This window comes from Lonchura striata, chromosome 12 (genome assembly GCF_046129695.1).
Source record: "Lonchura striata isolate bLonStr1 chromosome 12, bLonStr1.mat, whole genome shotgun sequence".
In the NCBI taxonomy this organism is placed as follows: domain Eukaryota; kingdom Metazoa; phylum Chordata; class Aves; order Passeriformes; family Estrildidae; genus Lonchura; species Lonchura striata.
In genome coordinates, this window is record NC_134614.1 from 6,542,508 (window position 1) to 6,570,072 (window position 27,565).

Genomic DNA, 27,565 nt, shown 5'->3' on the forward strand with positions numbered 1-27,565 from the left:
CTGAATATCTCGCTAACTCTATGCAAGGCCCATAAAGGAGAGGTTCACTTTACAAGAGTGAGCAGTGGGGAAACATCTCAGCTTGGAGTCAAAAGGCCGGAACAAAAGTCCTTTTTCATTAGCTACATCATTTAAGTGACTTTTCACTTAATACATGGTAAGGCAGAAATCAAGGGATTTAGCACAAGACTACTTTCCTGCCAGTGGAAATGTCAAGAGCTAATACGGTTTTCTCACAGACCTGCAAGTCTCAAGGTCTCTGTATTGACTGTTCTCACCTTCACTTTTGGCAGCAAACAGATGGACTAGAAAGAATAGATGAGGCTACGTGCTGCTGTTGGAGGTCCCAGTTGAGGCCCGACGCCTCTGGTGGGAGCGGTTGCTCCTATGGGAACTCTCTGACAGTGTTCCCGTGCGCCTGGGCCTCTCAGCGCTTGCTGCTCTCCTCCTGCTCCTGTCCTGGCGACTCCTGGACCGGAGAGGTTGATCCGAGGCCCGGCGCTGCAGGCGGGAGCGGCTGCGTCTGGGGGATGTCCCTGATGGAGTATCCCTTTGCCTTGGCCACTCAGTCCTTGGTGCTGTCCTGTGGCTGCTGTCACGGCGACTCCTGGACCGGACAGGTGGACTTAGGGCCTGACCTTGCTGGTGGGAGCGGCTGTGTCTGCGGGACGTCCCTGGCGATGTCTCCCTTTGCCTGGGCGTCTCACTCCTTGATGCTGTCCTGTGGCTGCTGTCACGGCGACTCCTGGACCGGACAGATGGACTTAGGGCCTGACCTTGCTGGTGGGAGCGGCTGTGTCTGCGGGACGTCCCTGGCGATGTCTCCCTTTGCCTGGGCGTCTCAGTCCTTGGTCTTGTCCTCTGGCTGCTGTCACGGCGACTCCTGGACCGGACAGGTGGACTTAGGGCCCAATCTTGCTGGTGGGAGCGGGTGCATCTGAGGGATGCCTGTGAAGGTGTCTCTCTTTGCCTGGGACTCTCAGTCCTTGGTGTTGTCCTTCTGCTGCCATCACAGCTACTCCTCGATCGGACTGGTCCATCTGGGTCCTGACCTTGCTGGTGGGAGCGGGTGCGCCTGCGGCCGGGCCCAGCATGTCTGGAATGGCCCCTGTCCTCAAGCTCAGGGGTGCTGCTGTACATTGACCTTGTTCTGCTGGGGCTGCTGGTGTCCAGCGAGGGAGATGGCAGAGACTGCTGCCGTGCTGTGCGTTGGTGGCTGCTGCGGCTGCTGGTCTCGTCAGATGAAGCCTGGGGATCCAGCCCCGATGGCACCGGGCCATGGGAGCTGGGGCTGATGGCCTCAGATTCTGTGGAGCCGTGAGCAGGCTCCAGTCCTGACTGATTGGTCGGGCTGGGGCTACTGAGCTCTGGCTCATCCTTGGAGGCTGTAAGGACAAGCAGGAATGTCAAAGAGCACCCAGGCCCAAGGCAAGCCTGGCCAGAGCAGAACCCCAGCCCTTCAGGAGCAGACGGGCTCTGCCAGGTCCAGCCTAGGCACTGCCCCCAGCCCAGGGACACCGGGTGCTTTGCCTCATACCCGTTTCAAGACCAGCACAGCTGTCACACTCCCAGCTCTGTATGCTGTTTCTCAGGCCGGAGCAGCGCCTGTGGGTGCCCTCAGCAGCGCAGGAGGAGCACAGGAGCAGTTCCCAGGGCCTGGGGAAGCAAATGGGTTTATGGCACTGAGGACAAATTAATTGTCTGGCCAAGCTCTTCTAGTTCTTTTCTCTTTGAGCCCTTGAAGTGACACGGCTACCCTGCAGAGCCTCAGGTGCAGCTCCCCAACTTACCCCTCTTCCTCTGCCTCCTCCCTGCCTCCCGGGTAAAGGCAATCCCTGGCATTGCACCTGCTGTGCCTCTCTCTTAGATCCGCGTAGGCATCGTTGTCCTCCCATGTTGGCAGTCTGATGGAGAAAGGAAAAGCTGATGAGTTTCTGCTGCCCTCCCCTCACAGAGGTACAGGTTGTCCCTGCTCTTCGTCCCGTACTTTTCCAAGGCGTGCGTGAAGTTGAAGCCCAGACTCACAGGACAGGGCAGGGACAGGACTGCTGGGGCAGGTCCTGGCAGTCCACAGTCCTTGCAGCTCCTGTCCTGTGAGGCAGGCAGAAGGACACCAACCTGAAGGGGATTCGGATCCCCAGGATGATCATTTCAACAGGGAATGCCTCCTCCTCTCTGCACAGGGGGCACCGAAAATATAAAGCACCAGCACGCATGGCCTGTCCCTGCAGGGCAAACAGAAGCAGGGTGAGCAAGGCCCTGGTGCTGCTGAGCACCTGCTTTGCCCTGGGGCTGAGGGGAGGGCTCCTACCTGGATGCAGTCCCTGTGGAACCAGGCCCTTCTGCACGCTGGGCACACCAGGGTTCTGAAAGTCTTTCTATCCTCCACTAGCTCCATGCAGATGAGACAATTGGTGCCCGGCTCTGGAGTCGCCTCCACGTTCTGCTTGGGACAGTGCTCAGGGCAGAAGGAGCTGGAGGAAAATGGATGGGCAAAGTGAGAAATGTTGGATCTTCCGCCAGGGGTGACCAGGAGTGGGGAGGAGGTACCTGTAATCTGGAATATACTGTGTGACGCAGCCGCCCTCCTTGGCACACGGCAGGTGGAACCATCTGTCACAGTCCTCCATGCAGCACATGATGGTTGCCCCGCTCTGGCCACAGACGCAGCAGCGCTGGAAAGAGCCAAGCAGCCCCATCAGCAGCAGCCTCGGGGCCTCCCCAGGCAGCCCCAGCGCTCCGGGCAGGGTGCAGGATGTGGCCGCTGCTGGGTCTCAGCCCACAGAGCCGTCTGGTGGAGGAGGGGGGCTCCTGTGCCAGAGCCTCTGTGCAGCTGCTGGGAGCCAGACTTTGTCCCACAGCCGGCCGGAAGGGCAGGCCTTTCCTTCCAAGTGTCTGGGCTAAGCTCTGGCAAACCTCACCAGGCACAAATCTCCCTGCTTGTGTCGGACTCTCACCTTTTGTGCTGCCCGCCGCACTGCAATTTGGATATCTCTAGGAAGAAATCCCATGAGTCCAACATGTTTGTTCTCTTGACGAAAAAGTAGAGTGGCAAAAAACTGCAGCAGAGGGGAGGAACAGATGAGAAGAGAGGGGCAGGAACTGCCCATTGCAATGGTGGATGGAGCTCCCGGAGCCACTCACCAGGCAGAACACGTGGGCACAGAGTCCGCCCTTCTCCAGTTTGTCACCGCAGATGTCCGGATCAGCCTCTGCTCGGCGACACAGCATGCACACTGCAGGGCACAGAGCCAATGGCAGCGGGCATGAGCACCTCTGCGGGGCTCTTTGGCTGCAGCAGCATCGGCCCCAAGGGCTGCTCTGTCCCTGCCTGCCTGCCTGGCTGATGGGCAGGGCTGGAGGCCTTGGAGAGCAGGGGCCATTGCGGGCACGGGTGTCCCAAGAGCTGCCCCCTGGCCCAGCTGGGCCCCACTTGGGGAGGAAGGAGGCTCCCAGCCGCGGCATGGCTGAGCAGCTCCTGCCTCCCCCTGCCTCTGCTCTGGGCCCCACACAACGCCTGCCACAGGAGCCCCTGGCCCCGGCTCTGGGAGGGCGGCTTTGCCCTCACCTGGCTCCCTGGCACCAGGGCCCTCCTGCTTGCTGTCGCACATGGCAGCCATCAGCGGTGAGTCCCTTTCCAGAAAGGTCACAGTCTCCTCCAGGTGCTGGTTCTCTCTCTGTCTGGGAGACAGAAGAGTGTGGGGAGTTTGCAGAACAGGCCCAGAGCCACGAGGGCACTAGTCCCTGCTGAGCCCTGCGTGAGCCCTGCTCCCGTCCGCCTTCTCCTCCCGTCGTCGCCTCGAGGAACACCGCAGTCCGCTCTGGCTGTTCCTCTGCTGATTCTGGGCAGGGAGAGGCAGGGGAGCCTGCAGCACAGGCCCAGAGCCCCGAGCTGTGGGGCTCCGCTGGTCCCTGAGCAGCAGCGTCCCTGCCCTGCCTTCTCCTCCTGTTGTCAGGTCGCACTGACACACGGCCTGAGCCCAGCCTTCCCTTTTGTGACCTTGCTTGCATGGGTCACAATGGCCACTCTGACATCAGCATCGTGCAGCCAAAATTGGGGCAGCCATGGCCTCAGGTCCCTGGCAACCACTTGAGGCGGCCCCCTTGGTAACTGCCCAGGTTCTGAGATGGGTGTGAAGGTTTGGCCAGGAGGGAACCCAGGCAGGGACTCCTGCAGGAACAGGGCCAAATGCCACGCCCTGGGGCAGCCATCGAGGCTGGTACTGTTGGCAGTAAGGTGCTGTTCAGGCACTGCCACTCCAGGGCTCCAGCCCCGGCCAAGGGAAATCTCTGCTCCTGCCCCTGGCAGGGGTCAGTCACACAGAGATTGTGCATTGAGTCAGGAGTGGAACTGAGGCCACACATGGACTCTAGGTCTCTTCAGAAGGTTAATCCGAGTTTATTATAAACCCATTCTTTTATACACCGTTCTATTACAGGTGGACCTGATTAGTCATTTAATCAGCAACCCTTCGCACCATTGGCTAATTCACAAGACACTCTTTGCTAAACATCTGATGAGAAAACAGCCGTTCAAAACACCAGCTGCAAGGTTGTTTTTAGTCTTTCTCTCAGGCATCTCAAAACTGTAGTACTTCGCTTGCCTAGTCACGGGGATCTTTTGTGGCGGCTAGCTTGTCCCCTTCAAGTGACTGGAGGGAACTACAAGTGTGGCTGCCCCCAGCTCGTCACTTAGAGCACCGGGTGGCAGTGATTGCCTCAGCGTGGGTGACAAAGGCACAGCAAAACTACGAAGATCCAAAGCAAAGGAATAGGGAGCGGACACCTGTATGAGGTCTGCAGAGCTTTTATTCTCCCAAACCGGGACAGTGACAGATGCCTCTCTACCTTGGGTCTGACAGGGGATTATAAAGGGTGTGGGCGTGAGGGGGGTGAACACAGTGCAACCAATAGGAAGGGATTACATCAGTGCAGGGGCCAATGAGGAGAACCTAGGGAGGGGAAAGGTTTCCAGGGACCAATACTAACAAGAACAGGGATGACTGACATCGAACATTCTAGAAGAAAATGGGGACGGTTTCAGGGATTGACAGGGAGAGGGGGCTGTACAACTTGGACTGACAGGGGTATTTTTAGGTACAGAGGGAGATTGACAACCCTGTGGCAGGAAAACTTTGTGGCTAGGAGGTGGGGAAAAACCTTCCTAGGGAGGAATAGGGGACACATGGAACATACGAACAAGACCTGTCTAACAACTAATTTCTAACTTAATTACCAAACCCTTATAAATCCTTGTAAAACTGTCACACCACCACACAGCAACCCTTCACACCATTGGCTAATTCACAAGACACCCTTTGCTAAACATCTGATGAGAAAACAGCCGTTCAAAACACCAGCTGCAAGGTTACTTTTATTCTTTCTCTCAGCCATCTCAAAACTCCCCAGAACAACACCCTGGGAAGTTTATCTGGCTTCTCTTTCTCTGACTAAAGTGTCGCATCCACATGGATTCTCTTGCACTGGAGAAATTCAAAACCTCCTTCAGGTGAACTGACATTTTCCTCAAGACCTCTCTGGAGAAAACCAGGATGAAAGTGAAGGCACTGCTTTGTTACAGGGGCATTGCCATGCCCGAATCCTCAGTGAAGGAAGAAAATTAGCAATGGTGATACCACTGTATAAACACAAAGCACATTTCAATGGTCAGCTGAAGTGCCCAGAGGAGACAGACATTAACCACCCTCACACTCATCCTCAGGACAGTTTTGTCTCCACATTTGACAGTTCTTCCTTTGAATGTTGTTTGTTTTATTACAACTCAGAAGCTTAAAATAACAGTGCCCAGTGTAGTTATTAGACCCCAAATCATCCCTCTAACAATTGCCTTCTGTATTTCTCACTGTCATGTCCCAAGACTTTTTATCTGAGGTCAGAACAAAAGAATTCCAGCCTCCTGCCCATGATAGAGATGGGGAGATTTTGAAAGGATATAAGGACAACCATTATCTGTTGGGAGGTTACTGATGAAGAACAGGAAGTTCAGGGGAGATGGAAAGAAGTCCAATTGCTTTCCAAGAATAGGAAGAAAAGCTTTTTAAAGCCAGTATACTCAGTATACTTTGCCACTTTATCTTTGCTGCTCTCCCAAGACAAAAGATTTTTCAGTGTGAATTTATCACAATTGGTTTTGTATCTAGAAAATTAAATGTCATTGTTCTGTAAAATGATAAAGCTGCAAAATCTAAAATTAAAAAAATAAACAACCAAAACCAAACACCAAACCAAAGAAAACTGAAGTATTTGTCAATTCAAGTGCAAGGTAGATCAAGTGCTACCTGCCAGCATCAGTTGGCAGGTTCTGCCAAGGTGCAAAGGCTGCCACACCAGCATGGCAAGCTTGAAAGAGTCCTGTGTAGATTCATCACAGTGGAGAAGATCAGCAGGACCTGAGCAAATACAGAGACTTGTACAGTTTCAGAAATCAGATACAGGAAGCAATTCCTTCAGAGCTCTCTGCTACAGTTTAAATTCATTATCTACCAGAAGGAAAAAAATAAAACAGACCTTTAAAACAGACTATCAAAGCAATAGTGGAGTTTTCAAGAATGAATCATTTTCTCTACTCTACGGGACTGGACTTAAGCAGATCCCACCTTTGAAGGGAGCCTGGGAGTGCAAATACAGAAGGGGCAATCCCACCCTGAATTTGTCAGGAAGAGGAGCTGCTCTTTCCACTCTCTGTGGTCATACAGTTTGTCTTTTCCTGACTGGGAGGTTGGAAATTTATTGTTAAATTACATTTCGAACAAATTTAGGAGCTTTAGATATTGCTTCAATACAAGCTGTTTTTACTGTATTTCCTTTACTATATAAAAACTATTGTTTTTAAAATTAAGTTTAAAGCACTACTGCAATATAAAAGAAATGTTAAGTAAAAAGTACTTTATCCCCCAGAACTCAAATAAGGTTTTATAAACAGACATGCACTTGTTACCATAGAGAATCCTAGAAGCCTTTTGTTTCAGTTATTGTCTATCTTTTTTCTTTGTGTAAAATGCTGACACCTTTGGTAGGTGCCAACAGATTGAGTAATCCAACAGGCAGTTCTTTTCACTACCCACCATTACCTTCACACCATGAAGACTGAAAGACTGTTTTTTGTCAAAATAAATGAAGCTATTCCATATGACAACACATTTCCCCCCACTAACTCCAACAGCTGTAGCCTGAAATCAGGAAAATTAGAAGTTAACTGCCAAGTTAACCCCAAGACTTACTATTCTTTTAGAATTTAAAACAGTGACCACACCACTTGTTTTTATGCTTTTCTCTCCCTCATCTTCTTGTTAGTACAAAACACATACCATGCATACTCAGAACCTGGTATGTTCCCAGTTAATTAAAAGAACATGGCAGCATCCAAGCATCCACAATAACCTCCACTGAGACATAAATGGATCATCATTTATCAGTCACTCTGCCTATGCAAAGTAAGTATTGCAAATCACATGGATGATAAGAGGAGTGTAAGCAGAAGGAGATAAAATAAAAATCTATGTGGCTCTAAGGCAGAAAATATGCTTTTAACCTAAAAAAAAAAAAAAAAATCAAACCTCACAGCTGCCTTCGAGAAACTACAGCATGTCAAATTCAGCTTTGCTTTTGCTTAGATCATCTCTCTTGGAAAGGCTGTAGATGTGGGGTTTTTTTCCTTCCAATTGAAGCTTTTTCTAGGAAAAAAATGAGACTGCACATGTACATCTTTGACTAGAATTTCCTAGAGGAAACAACTTCATGTGAGAAGCTTGTGAAGAAGATGTTGAAATCAATGGCTTCCCTGCTTCCTATGCCCTTTCCCCCCACCGTGACTGCACTTCATTTACCTGCATTAACAGCACGGATGAGAGCCAAACTAAGAGAAGGAATTTAAAAAGCTGTGATGTTTTCTCTGCCATTACTTAAAGTGCCACATGCAAACCCAAGCGAACAGTCTCTACTAGACACAGAGGAACTAAAAGAGGATCTTGCAGCCTGGATGTCAGGTAGAAGTGAACATATTTGTCAAAATTACTGTAGAACAGGTACTGCATCAGGAGTGGCAAAAATTAAAAATGCCTTCCTGGGGAGATTCCAGCAGGGAGAAGGTTGCAGACACTTGAATTAGGTTTTCAGGTACTGTGCAGTTTGTTGGCATCTGACCCAAGGGCACAGCTCCCACACACATAAACCTTGGAACATCTAAGCATGGGTATGAGTGCTCTGGCTTGCTAAAGAACTCCGTGTTCAGCAGCTTGCAGTGGGGAGTGTCCTTAGGGTGCACTCAGAAATAAACCAAAATTAGGCCCCTTATGGCTTCGGGGGTTAGAGTTTCTTGGGGTTTGTTTTGTTCTTTCGGGGGTGGATTTTTAAAGATGTGTAGAGAACTTCTAGTTGCGAGCACTTTACATTATTAGACAACGCTAGCTGTCTTACCACTGAGCACAATGAAATATTAATTATTTTTATCTAGAATTATTGGTGATTCAAGACATGACAACACAAGTATTGTAGCCTTCCAAAAATGATGTGTGTTTTATTCTCTTGATACAAATATTCTATTCCTAGGAATGAATGGTAAATACAACATTTGCACAACCCATTTTTACAAAATCAAAGGAGCAAAGGACTGACTTTCAACTGATACTCCCCATTCTTAAAGAGAAAAAGGTTACCAAAGGACAAATGGAATGCTGACCACTAAACAAAGTGATGGTTCTACCTTTCTTCAGTTACACATTGGAAATGCCACAACTAATCAATCTCTCAGTGAGCTTATTCTTTGGAAAGGAGACTCCTCATTCCCCTAGGGGGCCATGGTCTGTGGTGTGCCCACAGGTCAATGTCCTCACCTGCCTCCTAGCCTGGCGGCTGAGCAACAGGGCTTCCTGTTGCAGGATTTCTGAGAGAGAGAGGACACGCTTTATATTTCGAGTGAAGGTTGAGCTACCCCCAGTCTAGGCCTCAAATAATGGGCCTTGGTAAGGCCTTTGAAGCCTTTGACACAGTAAGAAATTAGTCAATGCGCAGTTCGAAATTATGTTAAGGTAACCACAGTATTAACGAGTTTTCTGGGTGTGAATTGGTGAAGGGCTGCAGTGTGGAACTCTAGCCACCTTAAGACAAAGACAAACAATGTTTGCTGACCAATGATAGTGTGCTCACAATTTGTAAACGATATTGAAGTGTATATAAACTGCCATCTTATAAAGAATAAACAGAGAATGTAGCATTAGCTATATTGGCTTGATCTGCGTTTGTCCTGTCCAGCATTCCCTATTGTATAAGAAGTCCCTTGCTTCTGCTTCTGGCTTTGGGTAAGGCAGTGTTTGAAATACAGACGCAAAGAAGACTGTAGGGTATGAAATACCATAAAGCTAAATTCAGGCATTTGTCAGACACAGCAGCTCAAGTTACTGAGCAGCACAAAGGGTTCTGAATTTAAGAACCTCTCTTGGAAGAGACACTACGTGTGTCTTACCTGGAACTCAGCTGCTGGTACTGGATATTGGGCTCTGTCATCACAGCAGACACTGCCTGCACACTGTCAAATGAACTTGAGAGTTAGGCCGGAGATGGAAGGAGGGGTGAACAATTAACAGTTTCCTTAGAAAATGAGAATTGAATTTAAACAATTTTTTTTTTGCCTTTTCCTCTGTTCCAAAACATACAGTAATAGAGAGGAAATTTAGAGATCCCTTTGTTCCATCATGGCATTATCCAGTGCCTCCAGCTCTTTTAGATACCTGGAAGGTGGGACCAGTGTTCTGGTCCTCAGTTTTTGTGATTTGCATTCACTCCTCAACCTCTTCCCAATTCTTTAGGGTGCCAGGCTGCCTTGCAGGATCCTCACTCCAAGCCCAGCATCCTCACTGACACCAGCATTAGCCGCTTCTGATTGTGCAGCCGCAGCTCGGTGCCATTTGATGCAGCTCTCCAGCTCTCCGCTCCCCCTCTACTCCAGCCTCATTAATCAAAATGGATGTTGGCAAACTGCAGTAAATGCCAATGAGATTTCTTCAGTGTCTCCTAAGTCCTCTTGAAAATAGTGTGCATGGAAATTCAGACGTTTCGCTCAGCTGCACTGCAGAGCTGACACTGCAGCACGGTATTTCAGAAAGGCAAAGGAAACAAAATACAGAACCTGCTCCTGGCACATACAGGTCACAACTAAATGACTGAACAGAACGAGTTTGGTTTAACCAAGTTCTACTGCACAAACCAGAGCGAAAGCTTCAGGACATCACCTGATGCGGGACGGAGGGAAGAGCATATTAAAAATAAAAGCAGGGGAAGCGCCACAAATGCTTCCACTGCACCGAGCATCTCTGCAATTGGCCGGGAGAGCTGTTGCTGCACAAACTCTGCCTGCTCCCGCCCCACGGAGTAAGCCCTGCTCCCTCTTACAACAGGCTGAAGCACAGCATGGCAAGCTGTCCCCAATTACTATCCCTGATGGCCATCCCCCCTCAAGCTCACAACAGCAACAAGTTTGCCCGAGATCCTAAAAATCTCTCAAATTGAGCTGTGTGGGGGAGGAAAATTGTAGTCCACAAATGTTTCATGCTAAGCCTAGCAAACTTGGCCTCTATAACTTCTGGCTTCTAAAGCAACAGATCATGGTTCAAACCCTGCTGGGGTATTGTCCAATAAAAATCCCTTTCAGGTGCGTCATCACTGTAAGAAGGAAAGCAGGGAAACAAAGGTGAGGCAATTTCAAAAGGTACTAAACTGAAGGCAGAAAGGAAATTAAAGTTCCTCCTCAAAGAAAACAAGCCTTGGGTTAACAACTAAAATACCATTACAATGAATTATTTTTGCTTTTTAAATAAGGAAAATTTTCCCTTTGTGTGGCAACCATGTATTAAAATCAACACAGACAAAAGTGTACCTGAGTGTCTAAAAGTCTCACCTGTCCCAGGGGTAACTCTTTGTATTGGAAAGGTGTGCCCTAGCCTAGGGGAAAAGTGCTGCAAAAATACCTGCTGCTTTAAGTTATGAAATGGAAAAGCTAACATCCTACCTCTTCAGCTCCTACTCTAATGCAAAGCAGTGATGAATTTGGAACAAACCCCAGACACTTAATAAAATTATCAACTTTAATATCCTGACAACTGATATGCTGGAGCAAATCCTGAAGGATCCGTGGGATTCAGTAATACACTTTGGTCATATAAAGGGGAAGTAAAGTGAATGATCCCAAATAGCAGGCCAAGCTACGGAGAAAATTCCCAACGTATAATTAGAAAGACTGAGTTAATAAGGATGTCTACGGAGAAAATTCCCAAACGTATAATTAAAAAGACTGAGTTAATAAGGATGTTGCGTTAATTCAAGTCCGTCAATAAAACAACCCTAACAGCTTTAGGTATCATCTTCAAAACCAGCACTAATATGGAAGTGTTCAGCAGAAAGTCGGGCTTAAATAGCAGTAAAACTCTATTTATTTGGGGTGAATAGGAGATTTCTTCTGCAATTACAAACAGTAACTTTCCAACAAGTCACAAGTCCTTCATCACAGGAGTCACTTACACATGGAAATTACAGGATGTGCTTTTTTGGGGAATTGCAACAATACTTGAGAAGTATATAATAAATAAGAGCATGTAAAAACAGGTTAGAAATAAAAGGGAATTCTGTAGCTCTGGTTTGAAGAGTATTCTCACTCCTCAGTCACATCGCAAAGGCAAAGTGAACTGAATATAGCATCCAGGCTAGGGCCAGATTTGACTGCTTCATGATTTAGAAACCTCTTGGGAAGCTGGGACACTTGCTCAGTTTGTGAACCCCCTCTAAACTCTGTTTCTACTGGGGTATTGTTGAACTCAGTCCAGCTGGATTAAAACTAAGCAGAGAGATGCCTTCTGAACATAGCAAAGCCATAACCTCAGGCTCCCTGGGACTGTAGGGAGCATGTCCTCACTCCCTAGCTGAACAAGCTATTTTTAGATTACACACAATGGATGTCAACAGACCTGCTGTAATCAAATGCTGGTTAAAAACAGCACCTATCTTCAGCAAGGAGATGGCTCATGATGGGTCTCAAGGATGTTCCTAAAATGCTGTGATGCCCTAGCCAGTTTTCAAAAGGTTCTTTATCGCCAGCTGGGGGATACATCCAAATCACGAACGGGACTGGGTTGCTGTGGTATATGTTTATTTTTTAGCATCAGTCTCATTACAGGGTTGTGACAATGGGAAGATGCCAGCAGCTCACATCCAGGCAACAGACCAAGAACTTAATGTTACAACTTAATTTATAAACTCTTTGACCAGTCACACAAAGCAAAAGCATATTGACAGTAGTTCTATCCAATCACTACAAGCACACGTACCTTTAGTTAAAACAATGCTTGCTTATTTTGAATACAATACGTGCTTGTAAGCCTCAAGATGCAATGCACAGAGCTTCGTTATTAAGCTTAGACCTTCCTAATATCCCAACAGATATACTTTTCTGCAACTTAGGAAGTTATTCTATCCAAGCGTTAATACACAGACTATTATTCTCTTTGTCCTTTCATTATACTTGTATACTTTTTCTGCTGACAAATCTTATAGTTAGTGCTTAGCTCTTATCACCATCCTGGTGTCTCTGAGGCCTGCCTTTTGCAATGTGCCCAAAACGCTCTGATTCTAAGGAATCCCACAGTTCTTCATGCATCAAGCTCTCTGGGGATTGCACATGGCAGAGTGACATCAGGTGAAGAAGGAGAAGAAAACACTATTACATAACAGAGAGCTGGCTTTTGAGTCTGGAAGCAGCCGGTCTCTTGGCTGGCATCCTTCTTTTGTCACCATCCTTCACACGCTCCCGCTTACACTCCAAGGTCTTTAAGCACACGTTGCCAGCGTGACACACAACACAGCGGCAGCGTGGCACACACCACCAGTGTGGCACTCCGTGCAGCACTAGTGTGACACGCAAAACACTGCCAGTGTGACAGAGCTGGGACAGAGGGCAGGGTGTGCAGCTGACACATGCCAGCTGAGGTGCAGAAAACCACAGCTGACCATGCAAACAAGTCAGATCTTCATCCCGTGCGCACGCAGACCTTGGACCCCCACAGATGGCTGAAAGGCAGGCACATTGCTTTACCCCCAAAATAGGGTGGGCACAGTGCAGGCATGTAGGACTGGCTAATGGGAATGCAGAGCTTGGGCACAGAGTCAAACCTCGATAAGCACAGCTCTGTCAAAAGGTGCCAGGAAAGGGCAGAATGAGTGGGACGGTATTAAAGGCCGTGTTCGAAATGGCTGCCCGGCTCCCCGCATCCAGCCCGGGCTGCGCAACACAAACCGGCTCACGCGGGAGGTGGGACCGCCCTGAGGAAAACTGGCCATGGAGCGGGGCTGGGTCTACAACACCTCAGGGAAAATGGCCATGGAGCGGGGCTGGGTCTACAACACCTCAGGGAAAATGGCCATGGAGCGGGACTGGGTCTACAACACCTCAGGGAAACTGGCCATGGAGCAGGGCTGGGGCTGCGACACCTCAGGGAAACTGGCCATGGAAGCCACCTCCAGAGGCTTTGATGCACTTATTTCTTGGTTGAATGCACATCAAAGATCAATCTAGCATCTTTGCAAACAAGCATGACATGCAAGGGCGCTTAAAATTGAGTCTGATCTAAGTATCAAAGATAAAGCCTCTCACCTCTAAAGTTGCATTTTCATGACTGCCAAACAATATATGAAAACAATAGAGACCTTTTCTTATATCTGACTTCAAATATCCATAATGCAAGATTCATTCTGAAGGCAGGAAAAAAGAAAACAAAGAAAATAGGAGATAGGCAATTTTCACAAGGTACAGAGAAGAAAACAAACACTAGAATACCTTAGAAAAAATAGTTTTTCGTCATCTTCCCAGTAGTTGCTGTTTGAACTTTTGTTGTCTTAATTGTCCCTCTCAAAACAAGGCATGTTCCAGCTTTGTTGTCTCAGTGGTGAATCTCCCCAATTGCTGACTTGCCATTTTAGCTCTGGTTCATTGGAAATCCATAACAAGGGATTCTCCGTGGAAGAGAGTTGCACAAGCCTTGGGATTCCTGACTATTCACCTCTGCCAATGCTCATGGTAATCTCCTAACACACCTGAGCTGCCTGTTGTTAGAAATGAGAAGCTTGACTCAGCCAATATATCAAGTAGCAATTCAATTTATTAATTAATATGGTAATGTATGAGCAAAGACAGTGCTGGGTACAGTGTTGGGGTTTTTCCCCTCCACCTGCACACTGATTGTTGGGCTTGCTGGTATTTATTGATCATATTCATACATAATCATAAGCTTTTTCCAGCAGTTTCTATTTCCCATTTTTTACGTGTGCTTCCAGGAGTTTCTATTTCTACCTTTTGACGTCACAATTCTATCCTTTAGAATCATAAAACTATGATGGTGATGTCTGGTTCCTTTCCAATTTCTATACTCTACTGTGATCTAGTCCAGGTTTCAATATCCTAGGATGTACATCCCAGGATGGACAGTGGGATCCAGCTTCTATTTTCTAGACCAATAATCTATGATAGTGATGTCCAGCTTCCCCTTTCAAAATCATTAATCAAGAACATTGATGTCCATCTTCCTTTTCCAGGAGCTTGGGAAAGGTTCACTTCCCTCTTCTGTTTAAATCCCTTACACATTTTAAAGATACAGTCTAAAATCCTTATATACTAAGCAACATTCTAAAGTTATAATACAAAGGTTCATATTGCAAAACAGCTTAAGACTTATGTCACCAGCTAGGGGCTATATACAAGTCACGAACGGGACGGGGCTGCTGTGGTATGTGTCTCGAGCTGTTTATTTTTTAGCACCAGTCTCATTACATGGTTATGACAATGGGAAGATGCCAGCAGCTCACATCCAGGCAACAGACCAAGAACTTAATGTTACAACTTACTTTATAAACATTTTGACCAGTCACACAAAGCAAAAGCATATTGACAGTAGTTCTATCCAATCACTACAAGCACACGTACCTTTAGTTAAAACAATGCTTGCTTATTTTGAATACAATACTTGCTTGTAAGCCTCAAGATACAATGCACAGAGCTCCATTATCAAGCCTAGACTTTCCTAATATCTCACCAGATATAATTTTCTGCAACTTAGGAAGTTATTCTACCCAAGCGTTAATACACAGACTATTGTTCTATTTGTTCTTTCTTTCTACTTCTTGTATAATTTTTCTGCTGACAAATCTTATAGCTACTGTGTAGCTCTAATCACCATCCTGGTGTCTCTGAGGCCTGCCTTTTGCAACGTGCCCAAAACCCTCTGATTCTAAGGAATCCCACAGACTTATCATTGTTATTTGCAAGCAAAAGATTGGTTCACAAGTCTTTTTCCATGCTTTTCTCAGTTGTTTATTAGAACTCATCTTTATAACTGTCCCATGGCTGTGTTCCACACATTTCTCAATTACAATTACAGAGGTTACATTTATTTACCTGACACAAAACACAACTTTGCATTTCACACTGTCTTTCTTTGAGAGAAAGATTCAGATAAAGTCAAGGAAACAGGGCAGGTGAGATGGAAAGCTTCCCTTGAGACGCTTTTGGAAGGGCCTGCAAGGACCCTGCCTTCCTTCGGAACAGAGGTGGCCACAACACATGGTGTTGGCTGTCTTACCCTAGGTGCCCCCTCTGTTCCAGAAGGACTCTTGCCCACTTCATCACTTGTCTGTCCCTCCAGCTGCAGGGCCTCAAACCCGCTCTGTAAGGTACTAAACCTCTAAGTCAGCTGCAAGTTTTGAGAATAAGGCAGTGAGCATGGCTCGAACTAGGGTTTTTTAGTCAGGCTTACAATATATGTTGAGAAGAAGAAGAGAGAAGGGGTAGATACCACACGAGAATCCAGCACAGCCTCGCCAGATTTTTCATCTGGGTTCTTGAAGCACAATGCCCAGCACTTGCGCTGAGACATCTTTTTGTGTGTTCTGGCGACCGGAACCATCCCACGACCAGGCCCAGGGTAATTTGGGTGCCAAAGTCCTGTTGCCTGCAAACAGCACACTTTTTTACCCAGCTGGAGCTGATTTCAGCATGTTTGCTGAGTTGACTTTAGGAGTGTTTTCCTTATCTTGGCAGTTCTAACAGATGTCCTTATGGCCCCTAAATTGTGCATCCTTTCTGTCCACAATCAGTGGGCGTCCTTCTTCCCCAGCTTTGTCAGCTTCCCTCTAGGTTTGAGATCAGTGAAACGTGCCCAGCCCTGAGTCTTCAAAGACCATTCTAGCAACAAGTACTTTGCTTTTCTAACACCTGACCATCACTCCGAGCTTGCAGGCTGCCATGTGCGGCACACGTTAAATGTCTCTTCTTGTTGATCGGGTATGAAAGTGTGCAAAGCTCAAGCATTACAGGACATCCTTTCTTCATCAGGAATGGGACCTGCGGGGTCCCGGCCCGCAGATCTTGCTGCAGGCCGAGGCTACATGGCCAGTGCGCCGTGGCACTGCCGGAGCGCCCCGGCAGAGCCGCGCTGGCAGTGCCGACACCTGAGGGAAGCCCTGCCATGGCACTGCCGGAGCGCCCCGGCAGAGCCGGGCTGGCCGTGCCGACAGCTGAGGGAAGCCCTGCCATGGCACTGCCGGAGCGCCCCGGCAGAGCCGGGCTGGCAGTGCCGACACCTGAGGGAAGCCCTGCCATGGCACTGCCGGAGCGCCCCGGCAGAGCCGGGCTGGCAGTGCCGACACCTGAGGGAAGCCCTGCCATGGCACTGCCGGGGCCGCTCCTGCCCCGGGGCCGCCGGCAGGAGCGACGCCTGGGACCTGCCGACAGACCGGCATTGCTTGGCCCTCTTCAGTAGATCGAGGGAGTGGCACCACGAAATAGCAAAATATTACACCTGATTTAAAACACCAGAGGGAAGCCATAGAGTTGAAAGGAAAATGGTGTGCCAAAAGATAAAGGGCATAAAAGGGAAGACTAAAGAAAACATACTGAATCTTAATCTGCACATTAATCTCAACTATATCAGAGGAAACATGACAGTGACCTACTCAGTGTTTTGACATTAGAAGGGTTTGCCATCATTATTTTGCAAGTATGTTCAACTCTTAAAAAGCAGTCAGGTATTCCTTTGTCTAGTGCCATGAATTTAATAATGGGATTGGATTTGGTACAGCTATCCCTCAAATTCTCCACATAAAGGAAGCTGAGTACTTAGCCATGAGTCAGTAAAAGAAATCTTCCATTCTATCACTGTTCTGTAGTAAGCACTTAATAAAAGAAGTAATTCTGCAAATTCATGCTGATCCTTTAGCCATCTGTTAGACAAACATATTATAATATTGGCTTATTGGCTTTCCACAAATATTAAAGTGGAAGCTCTATGTATAGTGTAAAACCATGAAATAACGATATATATTTAATTTCTGCTATAAATTAAACTTAGAGAAGTGAAGTACCTGATATTACTCTTCCGGAAATTGAACTTACTCTTTGGTTCGGATCACATCCAATGAATGTATGATGAAGACCTCTGCTACTGACCGGAGGAGAAGGCGGACAGGAGCAGGGCTCAGCAGGGAGTAGTGCCCTTGTGGCTCTGGGCCTGTTCTGCAAACTCCCCACACTCTTCTGTCTCCCAGACAGAGAGAGAACCAGCACCTGGAGGAGACTGTGACCTTTCTGGACAGGGACTCAGCCCTGACGGCTGCCATGTGCGACAGCAAGCAGGAGGGCCCTGGTGCCAGGGAGGCAGGTGAGGGCAAAGCCGCCCTCCCAGAGCCGGGCCCAGGGGCTCCTGTGGCAGGCGTTGTGTGGGGCCCAGAGCAGAGGCAGGGGGAGGCAGGAGCTGCTCAGCCATGCCGCGGCTGGGAGCCTCCTTCCTCCCCAAGTGGGGCCCAGCTGGGCCAGGGGGCAGCTCTTGGGACACCCGTGCCCACAATGGCCCCTGCTCTCCAAGGCCTCCAGCCCTGCCCATCAGCCAGGCAGGCAGGCAGGGACAGAGCAGCCCTTGGGGCCGATGCTGCTGCAGCCAAAGAGCCCCGCAGAGGTGCTCATGCCCGCTGCCATTGGCTCTGTGCCCTGCAGTGTGCATGCTGTGTCGCCGTGCAGAGGCTGACCCCTGTGCTTCCCCAAGCGCTGCCACCAGCTCCTGTGCTGCTGCTGATTCTCTGCCCAGCCCACCCACGGGCACTGCTGGAGCCTCACACCCACCACAGCCAGCTGGGGTGTGACAGCTCTGCTGCTATGGGCACGGCTCTGGGCAAAGCAGCCGCGTGTCCCTGGGCTGGGGGCAGTGCCCAGGTCGGGCTTGGCAGAGCCCGTCTGCTCCTGGAGAGCCGGGGCCAGTGCCCAGGTGTGCCCTGGCCCGGCTCTGGGGCGCCTTTGACATTCCTGCTTGCCTTTAGAGCCGCCGGGGATGAGCCGGAGCTCAATGGCCCCGGCCTGGCTGGACAGTCAGGACTGGAGCCTTCCCGTGGCTCCCCAGCACCCAAGACCATCAGCCCCAGCTTTGAAACACTGCCGAACAGGATTTGCCAATTTTTTTTCCTCTTAGATCTTTGAAAGGATTTTGGTAGTAACATTGTTTGACCACTTCTTCAAGGAACAAACGTGGCACATTTCTATTCAGTAAAGAGTTTATTGCTTTCCTTACACTTTCTATTTCGTATCCTTAAGCTTCCTTTGGCTTTCTGGGAAATAATCAAAATCTAACAAATTCTTCAGAGAATTTTCTGAATCCACTATTAGGCGAAGTCTCTAAATTCACTCCTTCTCTTAAATATATCCTTTACGTACAGTTAATTAGCTGCTCCTGTAACCTGCTAAGATGTAGTGGTTTACCTGCCTGGACAACACAACATGATGTTATACACACCGGTACACTAAAACACTTTTGTTCCTGGGGAGTTGCAAAGTTGCAGGCTCTTCTCCAGGTCCTGAATTAATTCTGCATGCCCATTCATACCTACATTCCCTCCCCTTGCTCAGCTTTCACCTACAGTTCCCAGGGAACAGATGTTACATACTCACCTCAAGCAATAATCTACATTGGTCTTCCCAACCCTTTTTCTTCACTGAACTCTACTGATCTACAAAATAACTTTGGGCCCTCTGTGCAAAAAAAAGAACCAATTAATAGGCTTAAACATTTTCGATTGTGCTGCTGCTTCTAACCATCATGGGCAACTCAGCAATAAAGTCAGGAGTCAATTCTTCACATCCTTCCTGTTCTCTTGCCCCCCACCAGACGCTGTCTCCCAACAGAAATGTTCCCTCCAGCAGCCTGTTGTCTGCGGGACAATGAAAGGCAGCAGCAGTTTTCCTCAGCATGCTGCAGTCTAAATTGCAGTGAAATAGCCACTGTTACATTAGAAGCTCAGCACCAGGATCACACATCTTCCCCCAGAACTGGGGCCTGCTTAGGACTGAGCTCTCCACTTTAAGACCCCCTGCAAATCAGACAGGTTGGAAGAGTGCTGGGCACGAACTGTATGAACACAGCAATACATTTCTGCAGCGTTATCGAATCAGTCTTGAGAAATGCACACCATTTAAGCGTGTCTTAAGACTATTTTACAAAACATATAACAAGCAATTGTTTTGCTGGCCTCTGCAATTTTTGGGGACGGGACTCCATATGTTTCCTTTGGTTGTTGTTTTCTTTGTTTCTAAATAGAAAATCCCCAGGATTCAGAAGAGAAACTCCCAGATTCATTAGGACAAAGCACGACAGGGACCTATGTGGGTGACAAGAACACAGAATTCCTAATGGTAACTCCAGAAAGACAGGAAAAAGTTAAAGGTGATAAAAATACCTGAAAGGATCCAAAATGTCTAGGTAAACTGTCAAGGGACTAATGTTTTGGTAAGCTCTGAAAGTCCAGATTCCTATTAGGCAATTACCTGAAAGAGAAGAAAGCCAGAAATCTGCTTGGCCTTTATTTTACCAGGACTTTCTCACGGGATTCTGCCATAATTTTGAGCACAAGTAAGGATGCCAAAATTTGACTAGGAAACATTCCTAGGCAGGCAGCATTTTTTCCTCCTCACAGAATTCCATGAAGAGTTTAAAAAAATACAAAAGGGGGTGAAGAAATTCTGTCGTACCTCTTAGGCATTCATCATCTTCAAAGAAGAAGACAACTCTAGCACTTTCTGTGCGTGGTAAAGAAACAAACCTAGACAAGTACAAAGGGATTTTAGCATCCAAAATTGTACTATCAAATTCCATGAACACAAGTTAAAACTGCAGTGCTTCAGAGAAATGGTATAGAGTGAAAAGCTTTATTCCCTAGTAACCAAATAGAGCCTTCTAGAAAAAAAAATAAACTTCTTAACAGCAAACTGACTGTGTCTTTGGTTTCTGACCAAACTCAGTTTGGAGTTGGTCAAACCAAAATGAGCCCGTTAATTTCTTGTGCTCAATGTCTCTCTTTTCATATTCAACTTCACATCACATGGGCTGCTGGGAGTTTTGACTCTGGGCAGCACAAATGGTTTTCCAAGATGACTTTCACTGCTCAGAGGTGTGCAATCTCAGTTTCCCATTCCCTGAGTGCTGCTATTAATATTCCCACAGCATCCAACTACTACAGCCAAGTAGACAGCAAATAGAAACGGAACTTGCATTTCTTGGTCCGTTTCAGTGTCTCACGTCTCAGGCTCATCATCACCCTCAGAGCTGCCGTCTTGGAAACGTGAATCCTCTTGCCATGCGGCTTTTACCGGCTTTATTGTTCTGAGTCTGCAAGACTCTGCAATAACAGCACCGAAAAAGAAACAAAGCCACATCCAGATTATTCCTCCACTTGTCAGGAAGAATTCCTCCTTTCAAGACAAATACTTACAGTGGAGAAGACAGATGTAGGAAGGACAGAATCTGCTTCTGCCAGATTTTCTGAGCTACATCTCTGCTCCAGGATTTTCCTCTCTGTTCTCGGGATCTCTGCTGTATTCTTAAACATTTTATTGTTGCAATCAGAAGACACCGGATACCTTCTGAATTCAGCACAATTGTGTGGGGCTTGTTGCTTTGTGTTGTTGCTTTGTTTTTTTTTAAATATTTTGGATAACTTCACACGGTTTATTTTCTCTCCTACAGGACTGTGACTTGATTTAATGTTGTTTCATTCTCTTTTATAAGGCCTCATTTTATCTACGGTTGGAACATACCAACCATCATGTGTAGTTCAGTTTCCTTCTTCTATAGGTCCAAGAAGAGAATTCAGTAGCAAAGAGAATGTTCGTGGATCTTGCGGTCAACTCCAGGATCTTGCTCCTCCCTCTCCATTAACACACATTTCCTTTAAAATCTTGTTGGGTTCTCTGAAACTTGATATGACCGGTGTGCCATCTTTCTCCCTGTTTGCAAGTTTCAGGGCATGACAACAAGGTTTTTCACCACTCAGCAAAATCCCCAATGCCTTCTCAAAGCATGCCTTTCAGAATTCCTCAGATGCAAGCATGAGTTACCTCTCATTCATGTACCACAGCCTTGGCAAGCAGAAATGAAGATCAAAATGCTTCTGCCTACTTACTGTCTTCTGCTGTGGAAAATCTCCTGCGTCCTGACCTTCTTTACACCACAATGCTCTACAGTGCCTGCCAGAAGCTCTTCATTAGAAATGGCACTGTGAGAAGGGTCCTGCTGTTACCTTCTTTGATGCCCAGCTTCTCTGTGTCTCCAAAGAAGGAAAACGTGAACGCGCTCGACTCCTGAGATGTGTTGTTCTCGGACAAAGGTCCCAAATGGTCATCTGAGGGCAGGGTCCTGTACATCCTCTTTGTCCCAGGGTATTTCCACAATCTTTTCTGTTTTGTTCTTTGAAGCTCCAAACAAGTCTTTTAAATTGAAATGAGATTGTTCAAGGATAGCAAAACAGCGCACATCTTTTCCAAAGACAGCTTCCCAAGGAGCCACCTTGCTCTGAATATCTCGCTAACTCTATGCAAGGCCCATAAAGGAGAGGTTCACTTTACAAGAGTGAGCAGTGGGGAAACATCTCAGCTTGGAGTCAAAAGGCCGGAACAAAAGTCCTTTTTCATTAGCTACATCATTTAAGTGACTTTTCACTTAATACATGGTAAGGCAGAAATCAAGGGATTTAGCACAAGACTACTTTCCTGCCAGTGGAAATGTCAAGAGCTAATACGGTTTTCTCACAGACCTGCAAGTCTCAAGGTCTCTGTATTGACTGTTCTCACCTTCACTTTTGGCAGCAAACAGATGGACTAGAAAGAATAGATGAGGCTACGTGCTACTGTTGGAGGTCCCAGTTGAGGCCCGACGCCTCTGGTGGGAGCGGTTGCTCCTATGGGAACTCTCTGACAGTGTTCCCGTGCGCCTGGGCCTCTCAGCGCTTGCTGCTCTCCTCCTGCTCCTGTCCTGGCGACTCCTGGACCGGAGAGGTTGATCCGAGGCCCGGCGCTGCAGGCGGGAGCGGCTGCGTCTGGGGGATGTCCCTGATGGAGTATCCCTTTGCCTTGGCCACTCAGTCCTTGGTGCTGTCCTGTGGCTGCTGTCACGGCGACTCCTGGACCGGACAGGTGGACTTAGGGCCTGACCTTGCTGGTGGGAGCGGCTGTGTCTGCGGGACGTCCCTGGCGATGTCTCCCTTTGCCTGGGCGTCTCAGTCCTTGATGCTGTCCTGTGGCTGCTGTCACGGCGACTCCTGGACCGGACAGATGGACTTAGGGCCTGACCTTGCTGGTGGGAGCGGCTGTGTCTGCGGGACGTCCCTGGCGATGTCTCCCTTTGCCTGGGCGTCTCAGTCCTTGGTGCTGTGCTGTGGCTGCTGTCACGGCGAGTCCTGGACCGGACAGGTGGACTTAGGGCCCAATCTTGCTGGTGGGAGCGGGTGCATCTGAGGGATGCCTGTGAAGGTGTCTCTCTTTGCCTGGGACTCTCAGTCCTTGGTGTTGTCCTTCTGCTGCCATCACAGCTACTCCTCGATCGGACTGGTCCATCTGGGTCCTGACCTTGCTTTTGGGAGCGGGTGCGCCCGCGGCCGGGCCCAGCATGTCTGGAATGGCCCCTGTCCTCAAGCTCAGGGGTGCTGCTGTACATTGACCTTGTTCTGCTGGGGCTGCTGGTGTCCAGCGAGGGAGATGGCAGAGACTGCTGCCGTGCTGTGCGTTGGTGGCTGCTGCGGCTGCTAGTCTCGTCAGATGAAGCCTGGGGATCCAGCCCCGATGGCACCGGGCCATGGGAGCTGGGGCTGATGGCCTCAGATTCTGTGGAGTCGTGAGCAGGCTCCACTCCTGACTGACTGGTCGGGCTGGGGCCACTGAGCTCTGGCTCATCCTTGGAGGCTGTAAGGACAAGCAGGAATGTCAAAGACCACCCAGGCCCAAGGCAAGCCTGGCCAGAGCAGAACCCCAGCCCTTCAGGAGCAGACGGGCTCTGCCAGGTCCAGCCTAGGCACTGCCCCCAGCCCAGGGACACCGGGTGCTTTGCCTCATACCCGTTTCAAGACCAGCACAGCTGTCACACTCCCAGCTCTGTATGCTGTTTCTCAGGCCGGAGCAGCGCCTGTGGGTGCCCTCAGCAGCGCAGGAGGAGCACAGGAGCAGTTCCCAGGGCCTGGGGAAGCAAATGGGTTTATGGCACTGAGGACAAATTAATTGTCTGGCCAAGCTCTTCTAGTTCTTTTCTCTTTGAGCCCTTGAAGTGACACGGCTACCCTGCAGAGCCTCAGGTGCAGCTCCCCAACTTACCCCTCTTCCTCTGCCTCCTCCCTGCCTCCCGGGTAAAGGCAATCCCTGGCATTGCACCTGCTGTGCCTCTCTCTTAGATCCGCGTAGGCATTGTTATCCTCCCATGTTGGCAGTCTGATCGAGAAAGGAAAAGCTGATGAGTTTCTGCTGCCCTCCCCTCACAGAGGTACAGGTTGTCCCTGCTCTTCGTCCCGTACTTTTCCAAGGCGTGCGTGAAGTTGAAGCCCAGACTCACAGGACAGGGCAGGGACAGGACTGCTGGGGCAGGTCCTGGCAGTCCACAGTCCTTGCAGCTCCTGTCCTGTGAGGCAGGCAGAAGGACACCAACCTGAAGGGGATTCGGATCCCCAGGATGATCATTTCAACAGGGAATGCCTCCTGGTCTCTGCACAGGGGGCACCGAAAATATAAAGCACCAGCATGCAAGGCTTGTCCCTGCAGGGCAAACAGAAGCAGGGTGAGCAAGGCCCTGGTGCTGCTGAGCACCTGCTTTGCCCTGGGGCTGAGGGGAGGGCTCCTACCTGGATGCAGTCCCTGTGGAACCAGGCCCTTTTGCACGCTGGGCACACCAGGGTTCTGAAAGTCTTTCTATCCTCCACTAGCTCCATGCAGATGAGACAATTGGTGCCCGGCTCTGGAGTCGCCTCCACGTTCTGCTTGGGACAGTGCTCAGGGCAGAAGGAGCTGGAGGAAAATGGATGGGCAAAGTGAGAAATGTTGGATCTTCCGCCAGGGGTGACCAGGAGTGGGGAGGAGGTACCTGTAATCTGGAATATACTGTGTGACGCAGCCGCCCTCCTTGGCACAGGGCAGGTGGAACCATCTGTCACAGCCCTCCATGCAGCACATGATGGTTGCCCCGCTCTGGCCACAGACACAGCAGCGCTGGAAAGAGCCAAGCAGCCCCATCAGCAGCAGCCTCGGGGCCTCCCCAGGCAGCCCCAGCGCTCCGGGCAGGGCGCAGGATGTGGCCACTGCTGGGTCTCAGCCCACAGAGCCGTCTGGTGGAGGAGGGGGGCTCCTGTGCCAGAGCCTCTGTGCAGCTGCTGGGAGCCAGACTTTGTCCCACAACCGGCCGGAAGGGCAGGCCTTTCCTTCCAAGTGTCTGGGCTAAGCTCTGGCAAACCTCACCAGGCACAAATCTCCCTGCTTGTGTCGGACTCTCACCTTTTGTGCTGCCCGCCGCACTGCAATTTGGATATCTCTAGGAAGAAATCCCATGAGTCCAACATGTTTGTTCTCTTGACGAAAAAGTAGAGTGGCAAAGAACTGCAGCAGAGGGGAGGAACAGATGAGGAGAGAGGGGCAGGAACTGCCCATTGCAATGGTGGATGGAGCTCCCGGAGCCACTCACCAGGCAGAACACGTGGGCACAGAGTCCGCCCTTCTCCAGTTTGTCACCGCAGATGTCCGGATCAGCCTCTGCTCGGCGACACAGCATGCACACTGCAGGGCACAGAGCCAATGGCAGCGGGCATGAGCACCTCTGCGGGGCTCTTTGGCTGCAGCAGCATCGGCCCCAAGGGCTGCTCTGTCCCTGCCTGCCTGCCTGGCTGATGGGCAGGGCTGGAGGCCTTGGAGAGCAGGGGCCATTGTGGGCACGGGTGTCCCAAGAGCTGCCCCCTGACCCAGCTGGGCCCCACTTGGGGAGGAAGGAGGCTCCCAGCCGCGGCATGGCTGAGCAGCTCCTGCCTCCCCCTGCCTCTGCTCTGGGCCCCACACAACGCCTGCCACAGGAGCCCCTGGCCCCGGCTCTGGGAGGGCGGCTTTGCCCTCACCTGGCTCCCTGGCACCAGGGCCCTCCTGCTTGCTGTCGCACATGGCAGCCATCAGCGGTGAGTCCCTTTCCAGAAAGGTCACAGTCTCCTCCAGGTGCTGGTTCTCTCTCTGTCTGGGAGACAGAAGAGTGTGGGGAGTTTGCAGAACAGGCCCAGAGCCACGAGGGCACTACTCCCTGCTGAGCCCTGCGTGAGCCCTGCTCCTGTCCGCCTTCTCCTCCCGTCGTCGCCTCGAGGAACACCGCAGTCCGCTCTGGCTGTTCCTCCGCTGATTCTGGGCAGGGAGAGGCAGGGGAGCCTGCAGCACAGGCCCAGAGCCCCGAGCTGTGGGGCTCCGCTGGTCCCTGAGCAGCAGCGTCCCTGCCCTGCCTTCTCCTCCTGTTGTCAGGTCGCACTGACACACGGCCTGAGCCCAGCCTTCCCTTTTGTGACCTTGCTTGCATGGGTCACAATGGCCACTCTGACATCAGCATCGTGCAGCCAAAATTGGGGCAGCCATGGCCTCAGGTCCCTGGCAACCACTTGAGGCGGCCCCCTTGGTAACTGCCCAGGTTCTGAGATGGGTGTGAAGGTTTGGCCAGGAGGGAACCCAGGCAGGGACTCCTGCAGGAACAGGGCCAAATGCCACGCCCTGGGGCAGCCATCGAGGCTGGTACTGTTGGCAGTAAGGTGCTGTTCAGGCACTGCCACTCCAGGGCTCCAGCCCCGGCCAAGGGAAATCTCTGCTCCTGCCCCTGGCAGGGGTCAGTCACACAGAGATTGTGCATTGAGTCAGGAGTGGAACTGAGGCCACACATGGACTCTAGGTCTCTTCAGAAGGTTAATCCGAGTTTATTATAAACCCATTCTTTTATACACCGTTCTATTACAGGTGGACCTGATTAGTCATTTAATCAGCAACCCCTGACACCATTGGCTAATTCACAAGACACTCTTTGCTAAACATCTAATGAGAAAACAGCCGTTCAAAACACCAGCTGCAAGGTTGTTTTTAGTCTTTCTCTCAGGCATCTCAAAACTGTAGTACTTCGCTTGCCCAGTCACGGGGATCTTTTGTGGCGGCTAGCTTGTCCCCTTCAAGTGACTGGAGGGAACTACAAGTGTGGCTGCCCCCAGCTCGTCACTTAGAGCACCGGGTGGCAGTGATTGCCTCAGCGTGGGTGACAAAGGCACAGCAAAACTACGAAGATCCAAAGCAAAGGAATAGGGAGCGGACACCTGTATGAGGTCTGCAGAGCTTTTATTCTCCCAAACCGGGACAGTGACAGATGCCTCTCTACCTTGGGTCTGACAGGGGATTATAAAGGGTGTGGGCGTGAGGGGAGTGAACACAGTGCAACCAATAGGAAGGGATTACATCAGTGCAGGGGCCAATGAGGAGAACCTAGGGAGGGGAAAGGTTTCCAGGGACCAATACTAACAAGAACAGGGATGACTGACATCGAACATTCTAGAAGAAAATGGGGACGGTTTCAGGGATTGACAGGGAGAGGGGGTGTACAACTTGGACTGACAGGGGTATTTTTAGGTACAGAGGGAGATTGACAACCCTGTGGCAGGAAAACTTTGTGGCAAGGAGGTGGGGAAAAACCTTCCTAGGGAGGAATAGGGGACACATGGAACATACCAACAAGACCTGTCTAACAACTAATTTCTAACTTAATTACCAAACCCTTATAAATCCTTGTAAAACTGTCACACCACCACACAGCAACCCTTCACACCATTGGCTAATTCACAAGACACCCTTTGCTAAACATCTGATGAGAAAACAGCCGTTCAAAACACCAGCTGCAAGGTTGCTTTTATTCTTTCTCTCAGGCATCTCAAAACTCCCCAGAACAACACCTGGGGAAGTTTATCTGGCTTCTCTTTCTCTGACTAAAGTGTCGCATCCACATGGATTCTCTTGCACTGGAGAAATTCAAAACCTGCTTCAGGTGAACTGACATTTTCCTCAAGACCTCTCTGGAGAAAACCAGGATGAAAGTGAAGGCACTGCTTTGTTACAGGGGCATTGCCATGCCCGAATCCTCAGTGAAGGAAGAAAATTAGCAATGGTGACACCGCTGTATAAACACAAAGCACATTTCAATGGTCAGCTGAAGTG

At 49.5% G+C, this 27,565-nt stretch overlaps 1 protein-coding gene and 1 pseudogene across 1 annotated transcript; both read right to left on the minus strand.

The window, feature by feature from the left end:
• Positions 1-189: 189 nt before the first annotated feature.
• On the minus strand, positions 190-21,739 carry LOC144247025 (E3 ubiquitin-protein ligase PHF7-like; annotated as a pseudogene).
• Positions 21,740-22,076: 337 nt separating this feature from the next.
• LOC144247026 (E3 ubiquitin-protein ligase PHF7-like) lies at positions 22,077-25,498 on the minus strand. Its single transcript, XM_077786217.1, is given in 11 exon segments — positions 22,077-22,084; positions 22,940-23,272; positions 23,425-23,543; positions 23,678-23,791; positions 24,006-24,143; positions 24,145-24,186; positions 24,188-24,361; positions 24,438-24,562; positions 24,845-24,946; positions 25,032-25,123; positions 25,471-25,498. Coding segments are annotated over 11 exon segments (1,275 nt in total).
• Between the last annotated feature and the right edge of the window lie 2,067 nt (positions 25,499-27,565).